The 12,049-nt window shown below is 35.6% G+C and overlaps 1 protein-coding gene across 2 annotated transcripts in view; it reads right to left on the reverse strand.

Annotated features, from left to right (window-relative positions):
- Window positions 1-12,049, reverse strand: part of c11.1 (maestro heat like repeat family protein c11.1) — a 91,512-nt gene that overhangs the window by 17,604 nt on the left and 61,859 nt on the right. For both annotated transcript variants that reach the window (XM_081757589.1, XM_081757584.1), the window contains exons 21-23: window positions 9,862-10,070; window positions 5,327-5,464; window positions 2,109-2,223 (exon numbers count right to left, since the gene is read on the reverse strand). In XM_081757589.1, the coding sequence (XP_081613715.1) occupies window positions 2,109-2,223; window positions 5,327-5,464; window positions 9,862-10,070 (462 nt within the window). The remainder of the gene's footprint in view (window positions 1-2,108; window positions 2,224-5,326; window positions 5,465-9,861; window positions 10,071-12,049) is intronic.

Genomic DNA, 12,049 nt, shown 5'->3' on the forward strand with positions numbered 1-12,049 from the left:
AGTGAGGGTTCTCAATAAATATTTCAAAGGTGACCTATAATCCTCAAGTGTGTGTGGGGCGGGGACATAATCGTAGGTTAGACTAATATAATTTTTCTGGAGAATCTATCTCCAATAGAAATTAGGGAGTTTTCATTTAAGATTTCAAAGTTGCCCTCAGTTCCACCTCCAAGAGGCGTGCTCAAGTTTAGTTTCATTGGATGATCCTCTTTGAGATAAAGAAACTTTATTCGCCTTTTTTTTTAATCCGGTGTGTGGTTTTCTAGATATTCCCGTGGATGAATCGAAATGGTCCACTCTGGATATTATATATATATATATAGATAGATAGATAGATAGAGAGAGATATATAGATATATAGATAGATATAAAATTCATCACGTATCTTACAGCATCTATCACCAATTAGATCAAAATAACTCTTGAATTTTTGAGAAACTTAAACGGAGCATTGTACTGAAAGCTGAATCAATTAACTGGGCAATTCTCAGAAATTCCACTTAACATGATTACTTCTGTTTAAAACGTGTAAGTCATTCCGAGCCTTTACCCTGAAGCAACTTCCTAGTTTTTTTTTCCCTCATTACAACTTCTCGTTTTCTTCCTGAAACGGCATGATTAGTAGAGCCCGGAATTAATGGCAAAATGCCATATACTGCAATTTTCATTAGATCTTCAGGAAGAGTGCAATTTTAGAAGCAATTTGTTGCCGTTTTCCATTTTTTCTTCCACTGCTCTTTGTCGACGCATGAATAACAGCATACCCAGGGTGTCTACTAAAATTCCAAAATGAAATTTCGTGACATTTTCGTGACCTTTTCTTTACCAAACAATAAGATTTCGAAAAATTCTCAAGAGTGAATTTGGATACGAATTAGGCCAAATTTTCATGCATGCGATAGACGCATGCTTTGCTTGCGATTTGGTAGCGTCTAAAGCTGACCACAGACATTTCTGGTGGTTAATTTTGACGTTTTATAGAATAAAATTTTCCAGTTTGTACTTATATTTGTACAGATATTATGTATATAAAATCGTGACCCAAAAGTTAAATTTCGTGACTTTCTCTTGACTTTCATGACCATTTTCTGATTTCGTGACTTTTTTTTAGGACTTTCGACTGGATATTAAAGATTCCGCTCGCTGTTATCTGGCCAAGCGATCCCACTGTATGATAATAATTGCGGTCTATTGCCATTAGAATGTGACAAGTGGAAGGGGATGCTAGTGAGCCTTCAGTTCTTGGAATTTTGAATGTCAAAGATAAACGAAGATGCTTGCTGTAAAGAAATAACCAGGTATAGGCAGTTATTGTGAGTAGATGGCGTGCGTGACACAGCTGTTGTTGGTGTGCATTTCAGTGTTACAAGATGCCGAAAGTAGGACTTTCTCGGAAAAAGATGGAAAAATTTGTGAGTGAGTTTGGGTGTAGTGCGTTTAAGAAATGGTTTTGTACTGCTTTGCGAATTATGTGAAAACGTAGTTTCCGCTTAGAAGCGTTGTTTGGTGGTGGACAACATCCACCATACAAACACTACGAAACACAAATCTGCAAGTACATAAAGATAAACTGATGAGAAGGTTCAGAATCACGTTGGAACATTCACGAATCCCGCCTATGTGAAGCTTTAATTAACAAGGACATACCTTTATGGATGGAAGTCAGAAAATGCTTCCTTTAGAAACCTGCTCGAGAAATAAACAAAACAAAATATTTCAAGTGGATCGTATTTGACAATGTTTTACGTTGATAGCGTGTACACAGGAGAACTACTGATAATATCCGTAAAAGTGTTGGTGACAAAAATATATGGATTTCGATTGATGAAACCTGAGAAATGTTGTAACTGGAACTTCGGAAGGAAGTAGAAGGCACACAAACCTATTTTACTGAATCAGAAGTTCTGTAAAAGTAAATGGTATTATCAACTGTCCGGTTTTATCAAATATCAGTTTTTTGTTTAAATCTGATTTTTAAAAAATGAGCAGAGATTTCAAACATACTTAACAGAAACACGATTATGCGAATATATTATACGAAATAATAAAAATAATTAACCAATATTTATGGTTACACTAGATACAACATGAACAGTATTGTTACTTACCTCTGCGAATACTGCTATTGTAGTAATCCTTTGTGGTTCGTATGTGCTTGTTACATGCTGGTTCAAAGATGTTATTAGTTTTGAAATGTATTGTGGAACAGCCAAACATAAGTTCCTACATTAAAAAAAAAAAAAAAAAATATCAACGAATATTATAAATTATTAGAAAAGAAGTTATAAACAAAGTTAGTTTATATATATATATATATATATATATATATATATATATATATATATATATATATATATATATATATATATATAAAATACTATGAAGCAGTTATTCTCAGGCAAGTTATGCCTCCGGCATTATCATTATTTAAATATTTCAAGAGCCGCTGTTCTCTGCATCAGTCATTTGTCGAAAATTTATGGGAGGTAACAATGAATTCATATTTCACAACCACAAATGTTCTTTTCTAACGAAAAGTACTGAATCTTCAGCTAATTAAAACTTGCGGCCCAGCTATATTTGTCCTCAAAGAAGTCTAAACATGGATATTAATACGAAGTTAGAATAGGATAAAATAACATAAACTGTCAATTATATATAACTACGAAATTGAAATAACATATACCTGTTTATCGAAATTTCGAGAAAAAAAAACTACTGTCGGTTCGTAAGTTTAAAATGACTCAGAGTTTAGTTTTAAAAAAATAATAAGACATGTATGGTTATGAATTGTAAATTCATTGCTACTTTTTGACAATTTTCTTCTGAAAAGAGCAGCAGTTCTTGAAGTATTTCAAAAAAATTAATAACTGAGACACATCCAGAGTGAGAACTTATTTTGACTAAATATGTGCTACACATAATCCTTATTAATTATTATTATTCAAATTTTACACGAAATACGTTAGAGTAACATTTATAAACAATATATCCTTACTCGACTATGTACATAATGTGTGAGAATAATTCTACAGGAAATATATTTAATTTGCTTTAACCCTCTGACTATCAACGGGACACGTGTTCCATGCGAATAATTCAAACATTTTTTTTTTAATTTTTTATTTTATTTAGAAAATTCTAAAAGAAATACATGTTCTCCCATCGATTCAGATATGACCAGGAGACTGTGTTTAATTTCCAAAGCTATGTACAGATGTCAGGAATATCCCACATCAAAGGAGTCGTACATGCACATATAAAAGGATATTCACATTAAAAAAAAAAAAAAAAAAAAAATGGTAGTCAAAGGGTTAAAAGCAATGAAACTCTGCAATAGCTTTTCTCGACAATACAGTGAAACTTGTCTAGCTGACCACCATCGATTTCTTTGAAAAGTGACCAGCTTATAGAAAATGTGTGTATTTTGACGTAAATCGACTCTACACTGCTAACATATGCATTTTTAATGCAGCAAGTAATTAATACATACGTATTGGTTTGTATTTTATAAAAGTATTTGCATATAATAAATATCAATCTTGGTTCGTCATTCGCACACTACGACTTATTGGTTGAAATTTGAACATGTTAATTACCTACAAAACGCTACAACACATTTTTTCTCTTCTTCATTTTAACTATGATAAGAGATACAGATAAGATCATCAATTCCAAGAAATATTAGAAATATCCACGGTGTTTCATAACAAACCACGAAAACAGGAAATAAAAAACAGATTCTCCCCACTTCTTGGTGGTCAAGGCCCATTAGCAGGTTGAACGTATTGCAAAATCAATTGACTCGCCATTTGTTATAGATCTTCATAAACAGCAAGTAGTCTCCAGAAGGAGAAATCTATGAACACATGAAAAATCTGAAACAAAAGCATTTTATAGCTCAATAAATTCGTATGGACTGGGCTACAAAATGTCTTGCAATGAAATGAAGCGAAATCTTCCAGTTTTACGTCCCACAATTATACCCTGTACGCTACGAGACGAATGATTAAGGCAAGTGAATGATAATGGAATAATTGGTGGAATGAGAATGTTGGAAGAAGCGGGAGTATCCCGAGAAAATCCACGGACACGATGTTGTCCACCAAAAACTTACTTAGCCGGGGCACGAACCAGGGACGCCATGCACCAGAGGTAAGCGCTCTACGACTGAGCCCCCGCGCAAATGTCTTGCAATATAAATGGGTGCACTTAATGGCGACAATATATTAAGAGAGATGCCGACAATATAATATTATATAATATATATATCATCTCCCGTAATTTTGAAGTTATTTTCAATGAGAAAGTTTTTCCTTGTTAGATATGCTGACCTACCACATCACAAAAACAAAACTTTTGTTTTTGATTCTTACAATAGAAGTGCAAAATATGTTTATGAAGTGATTCGATCCTCACGTAACTAAGTTAACCTAGTGAACAAGGCCATACCTTAAGTGATCAAAACCTTCCAGTAAATATCCTACAGATACAATCGACGAAGTTAGTCTTTTTTAATAATTTGAAAAGTAACAAATACTCTGAAAAGATTTCTGAGAAGTGAAAAAGATTGCGAACACAGTTAAATATTCAGCTTGTGTCCAACATGCAAAGATAAATTTAACATTAACACTACAGAAATAACGTTACTTCAACGCAGTCAAAATTCAAGACAGAGAGGTGGCTAACTTACACAACTTATGGGAAAATGCAAATTCCTCAAAAATTAGGTCTATATTTTACTGTATTAATTATTTGAAGTATCCATTCTTTGCCTAGTAACAAGGAAGATGAATGGAGAACTGAATTCACTAGAGTTCCGGAATTCCCTCACTATGAGGTAAGGTCATCCCTCAAAATCCGCTTGTTCCTCCATCCACTACATAGAAATAGCTCCTTTCTCCATCAGTCCGTGTGAAATTTCCAAAATTCGTGTTTAAAAAAATGAAAACTAAGTTTTACGTCCCACGGTTATGCCGGCTCGACTCAAGGAGACAGTGATGATGGGAAATAAGTGAAATGCTGGAATGAAGAAAGTGGGAGAACCCTGAGAAAACCCACGCACACGGTGTTTGGTGGGCAACATCGTTCACTTGGCGCAAGCTTGGATCGAGCCAAGGACACGATGCACCGGAAGTGAACGCTCTACCACTGAGCCACTGCGCCCCCCCCCCCCAAATTTTTGTTAAGTGAATGAGATAGTTAGCTACTATCAAAAAGGGCTTCAATTGTGTTATGAAGAATTTCTCGCTTTAGTTCTTTCAGTAGTTATTAATCAATTTTATTTGATATCAACACGAAGAAACAAATCCAGAAATTTTCTTACTTGATCAATGCAGGAATCATTCTTATGAAAGATATAATATTTTCTCCAGTTTCCATGTGACCACATAACAGCAACGCTTCAGCGGCTCCTTCGCACTTTGCACACAGCAGAAACGTCTGTAACGCTTCTTGAGCAACACTAACAGAAACAAATACATAATAAATATATTAGTTAATTTCTATTGGACTAAAAGTAAGTACCTATAGGATAAATATTCTCACAAAGAAACAATATGCAAAACTCATTTTTGAATGGGATATGCAAAAGATAGACCAAGTAATGAATCTAAGATCATATGATATTCTGTCAAAGATATCAAATATGAAAAGTGATATCTTTCAACTGAAGTTTTTTTTTTCCTTTTTTAATTGTCGATTTCAAGCTGAACAAAAATATGTAAAGCTTATCTGTTCTAAGATCACTATTAGTTTGCAAAATATACTTAAACAGTTATTATATTATTATTATTTTAGTAACTTCTGTTTTCATTAGTATCAAGCGTAATAAGTTTACCGTATGTATGATCATGTTAAGAAACACTATCTATATTCTTCTCACAAAATCTATATCTTTATCCGTAAGTAGAATGTAGCAAATAAAATTCTTTAATTGCTACAAACTTAAACATCTTCAAATTTTTACTTTCGAAATTTAATATTTCGATTGTACTTGTTAATCCTAGTCACGTAATGGGGAAATTAGAACATGAATAAAAGAACTGACAGGTATCCGATACATATTATATAATGAACAACGTAACAGAAAATAATACACCCATCACGTACACAAGTGAAGAAGTGCAAAGAAAAGAAAGAAAGAAATAACGCAAAGATACTTGTGAAGTGTCTATGTGACTGCCATCATCTTGGAATGCAGGTTCACATGACAGGGTAACCAGGATGAAAGTACAGTTCAGTGACGGAAGATGAAACAAACGAGGTGGGTGGAGCAGTAAGAGTGACAGAGGACGAAGGAATCATACCTGATAAAAAGTAAGAAATGTATTTTCCTTTATTCATCATTCCTTCCCTCTCTCGCACTACCATCAATGGGCGCTGCAATCCTAAAATGTGCAATTTCTAACCATGTGAGTTCTTAGACTGAACCTTAAATGCACTTTTCTTAAAGTGCAGAAGTCCTAAAAATCAAGTAGATGCACAAGCCCTAAATTGCATAATTCCTAAAAATCATTTATGGAGCTATCATCGCGTCCATACCAAAAAATACTACAGAAGCAGTACACATTGGTAGCGAATACCGGCATGTCTTATCGAATATTTAAGCTTGTAATTTGTCAGGGATACCCAAAGGATGAATGGGCTATTAACTCAGAGTACGCCCTTACAATTTAAGGTCATTCCAAAGCAACTTAACTGAAATTAATACAAGAAAAACAGGTTTTAATCAAGCATGCATCCAGGGCTTGGGCGCAAAGGAGATTACTGAGATACTAGCCAATGGGTGAGTTTCAATTCTTTTGAGTTTCTATGCTCTGAGTTCTTAGACAATGTTTTAGTTACGAAGAATAGGACCTATTATTGACGCAGATCAGAAACTCGATAACGGCTTGAAGCCGGTGCAGTTAGAGGTGCACAGACGATCATGCAAGATCAACTCCCACAGTAGTCGTTCCTCACCTCATTATATCACCTCTCAGGAAGTTAGATTACAGTACCACGTTGCCGGCTCCAGCAGCAATACTTGCTGTTTTGAGAAATCATGTAAGGTACATTTAAGGGTGTGCGACATGTATCAAAGTGAATGGTAACACTGATTCGTAGCATAACATAATGGACCAAAATCAAATTCTAGCGCAAAAATAAATATACATTTTATTAAATTACGAAAGACATTTCGTCAACTTCAATCTCAATCAACAGGAATAACTTTAAGTTTCCAAGGAAACACTTCTTTCTTCTTTTAACGAAGTTACCGTGAAATATTATCTTCAAGTTGGGGTAAATTTACCTGTAGTTTTGAAATGACAAATTGCAGAGATTTCTAAAAACTGAGAGAAAGCAGAGATTTACAAAGTCTGTCCGGAAAGTGTCACCAAGTCTGTAAGCATAAAAAAATCCTCCCGATGTCAAAGAAGACAATGAGCATGGTGTTGATCTTTGATTTGGTCATCCGAGCTTTCTCACGGTAAGGGGACGCTGAAATGTGCCACATGGCACTTTCTCTCTTCGCTTCGGAGGTCTCACTGGAATATCCACGTTTCATCACCCATGACAATACTGTCCAAAAAGTGAGGATCATTTTTACACATTTTCAAGACGTCTTGATAAATTTCCACTCTGCGAGATTTTTGGTTTTCGGTTAAAATTCTTGAGACAAGTTTCGCCCACACTTTTTTCATGTGCAATTCATTGGTCACAATCTCGTGGACGACAGCTGGAATATATAACATGTCAGCCACTAAAAGAACACTCATTTGACGGTCTTTTTTGCAAAACGTCATTCACACGAGTCATATTTTCGTCGTTTGAGGTGGTTGATAGGCGTCCAGCGCGGGCTTCGTCGTCAACCTCTTCAATGCTTTCCAAAAACGCCTTGTTCCATCTATACATAGACTTACCTTTGTGATAAACACTCATCCCCGAAGGCCTGTTGAACCACTGGAAAAGTTACCGCTGCAGACTTGCCGAGTATCATACAAAACTTGATCGCGTATCTTTGTTCTAGTGCGCGCTGCATCGCGACTTGTACAAGACACAAAGCAGAAGTTTACGAAATCGTCTGTCCTTCACCTCCAAGAGCTCGGAGACGACTGAACAAACACCCGCTTGGTAGCTGACTTACACCACCATCGATCCCGGCGGATAGAACGCACTGCAACGTATAGTCGCCTCACAATAAAATGCATGACAGACCTTATATATCTCAATGAAGAGAATAGTATTCTACCTAAAAATTAATTCAATAATATTTATTGGTATGACACAGGTTAGGACCAGAACGATTTTTTTTTTTTCCTGATAAATCCGACTTACGAAAAATTTATCTCGTTCTGATGAGGCTTTGATTACCTGTTTCCGAAGCACTAAAGGTACTGACTGAATTTCTATTTTTTTTTTTAAATAACCTATACATAGAAAGGAAACATGTCTTAATTCATTCTTACAATGAAATATATCATTTTATATTATTCATGTATAATTTCAGATTAAATGACAATAGTTTTAGTATTATTAATACAGCTGTTACCGCTGAAATTAACTGCGTTCGTAACAGCATTGTACTAACTATTGTACTGTACAAGTTCTGTGTGGTGAATTTCGGAACTGAAGCAAGTGAACCGAATATGCAGAAGTCCTCAATATCATCTAAAGTCACGAATGGAATGGAATCTTTAAGTTTTACGTCCCACGATTATGCCAAAGAAGACGGTGATGATGAGAGATGAGTGAAATGATGGAATTAAGAAAGTGGGGAGAAACGGGAGAACCCCCAGAAAACCCACGAGCACGATGTTTGTCCACCACAAAGTCCACACGGCGGAAGCTGGGATCGAACCAGGGACCCCAAGCACCGGAGGTGAACGCTCTACCACTGAGTCACCTCTAAAGTCACGAGTCCTAGCATGCAGAACTCCTTTAAGTCATCTCAGGACACAAGTCCTAAATGCAGAAGACATAATATTTAAGATCTCTTATCATATTTTTAGGACTTACGTAGGTTAGAACTAACGCACTTTATATAATTTATAAACGTTACCCCACCGACCCAACAGTTCCATTATTCGCCATCAAAGTCACTCTATACGCAATCTATCTATGTCATAAGATGATCATACATTCCAAAATGGCGTCACCGATCTGAACGCCTCACAGCTACCTTTTTGCTATTTAATTCTTGCATTATTTCCCCCATCCATTTCTTTGTCCGTTCGATAAAACATCTAGTGAAAGTGCTTTGTGTATATTTTCATTCCCAAAACACTTGTAGTAAGAGCTTTCGCTATCGTAGAAATAATACCAGATTTTTTAAAAAGTTGCCTTGACAGAAAGATGTTGGTCTTTCAGTGCTACGGGCTTTGTTACTTTTTATATGCATCGTAATTATTCGTATTCTGTCAACATTTCCTTGATTTCAGTTTGATTTTGGACTCCTCTATACACGTCTTTTAACCTTCAACCCTTTTGTGACTAAAGCTAAACCTAAAATACTGTATTTCAGAAGTTTATTTATTTATTTCACTATCAGGGCACTCTCAAGTATGTTTTTGAAATACGCCATTTGTCACTGAACGCTTCCTTCTAGGTTTGTGAAATATTTTGCTTACTGCTGACATTACAAAACTTTCGGAACAGTTGCGTATTCTTTGAAGTCACTATAATTAAGTATGAATTAGCAATGAACAGCGAAAAATAGTTGAATTTTCAAATAGTGGCAAAACGATACGATTTGTGTCCAGGTGTCGCAAACAATTACACTTCATTATTATTATTATTATTATTATTATTATTATTATTATTATTATTATTATTATTATTATTTACACGCTTTTTGCAATGCCAACAAATTTGACTTACCGGGGTGGATTTAATTTATAAGCATTTCTGTTTGGAATGAATGTATGTTTTTCTCTCTTGGAGTTTTGTTGAGGAATGTAAATCGGTGGAGACACACCTATGTAGCATCCGTGAGCAATAAGTAACGCTGTAAAAATATCAGCAAATCTTTGTCTTGCGATGTCTTCCATTGAAGCAATCCCGAACATCTCTTTCATAGCACTTATAGCCTGGAAGTAAACAAGAAGGAAATTTTACAGTTCGAAATGAAACTCTTAATTAGGCATCATCGACATACTTTCTAACATAGTAATAATAATTCTTACATACAAGAACGCATTTTCAATCCACTATGAAAGGAGAATACAAGAGCAATATTCGACAAGCACAGAACAAATAAATAATAATAAAATTGTCAACAGCATCATTTTGCTTTTGCTTTCCTGCTGACCTAGTAACTAGTGCATTCGCCTTTTGGTGTACGTTGTCCCGAATTTGATTTCCGGTAGGAGAGCAATGAACACATTACAGTGATGTGAATTTCACCTTAAACTAAATTTCACGTCTCAAATAGCTTCGGCGCTGGAAAAGAGTTTTACACTTAAACAGTTTTTGCTTTGATGTAACGGGGAATCTTAATTTAGCATGATTAGTATTGAAATCGAATTCGGACTTTTACGAAGCAAGTTCGTTATAGCTGATCTGCTGTAAGTTCAGTGGCAAGTTTAAAAAATGAAATCTTTAAGTTTTACGTCCCACGGTTATGCCGGTTAGGCTAAAGAAGACGGTGATGATGAGAGATGAGTGAGATGGTGGAATGAAGAAAGTGGAAGGAAACGAGAGAACCCCGAGAAAACCCACGAGCACGGAGTGGCAAGTTTAAGTTTTATATAGATGGAAAAATTAATCATATGGTTTAGTATTTTGCAAATGTTTATATTTACTCCAGTTTATAAATCACCAGTTAGGAACAGGGTTTTTCGTTCATAAACGTATATTACCAGCAATTAAACGGGTTGAATTTGTTACTGACAGACTTTCTTTTATTACTCTTAAGGGACGGTGGTGTGATATTATTGTTTTAAATGTACATGCCCCAACTGAAGATAAGGATGACGATATAAAAGACAGTTTTTACGAAGAAGTGGAACGGAAATTTGACCAACTCCCGCGATACCATATGAAAATTCTATTAGGGGATTTCAATGCGAAGGTAGGACGAGAGGATACTTTCAAACCGATTATAGGGAACGAAAGTCTGCATAAGGAAAGTAATGACAACGGTGTTAGACTCGTGAACTTTGCAACATCCAAAAACCTAATCGTGAAGAGTACAAAATTCCCACATCGCGACGTTCATAAATACACTTGGACATCACCAGACGGAAAAACACACAATCAAATTGATCACGTTTTAGTAGATAGGAGAAGGCAATCTAGCATAATTGATGTCCGGTCGTTTAGAGGGGCTGATTGTGACACTGACCACTACCTGGTAGCAGCGATAATACGAGAGAGGTTATCGTTGAATAAAGGTAATATACATTATCCGAAAACGGAGAGATTCAATTTAAAGAAATTAGAAGAGAGCCAGGTAAGAGAGAAATACCAGATTGAAGTTTCGAATAGATTCTCGGCTTTAGAAGATTCGGAGTGCACTAGTGTTGAGGATACCTGGATTGAAATTAGGGATAGCATTAAAATTTCAGCAAAAGAAAAATTGGGACACGCGGAAATCCGTAGGAACAAACCATGGTTCGACCAGGAATGCATAAAACTAGCAGAGAAGAGAAAACAGGCAAAATTACGCTGGCTACAAAATCCGCATGAAATAACTACACAAAATTTCACAGATATCAGGCGGGAAACTTCCAAAACTTTTAGAACAAAGAAACGCGATTTTCTGAAAGCTAAAATTAAGGAACTTGAAGATAATAGTAAAAATAAAAACATCCGGGACACGTATAAGGGAATCAACGAATTTAAGAAAGGCTATCAACCTCGTGCTTATATATTAAAGAAACCTGACGGTACAGTTCTCACTGACACGGATAGCATCGTAAATAGATGGAAAGATTTCTTTGACGATTTGCTTAACACGCAACCAAAAACTAGTGTGCGTGGAGAGAAGGTGATACACACCGCTGAACCGTATATTCCAGAACCCAACCGAATAGAAGTAGAAACCGCTATAAAGAAATTAAAGAAA

Source organism: Thermobia domestica, chromosome 1, assembly GCF_964235325.1.
Source record: "Thermobia domestica chromosome 1, izTheDome1.hap1.1, whole genome shotgun sequence".
NCBI classification, from domain to species: Eukaryota; Metazoa; Arthropoda; class Insecta; order Zygentoma; family Lepismatidae; genus Thermobia; species Thermobia domestica.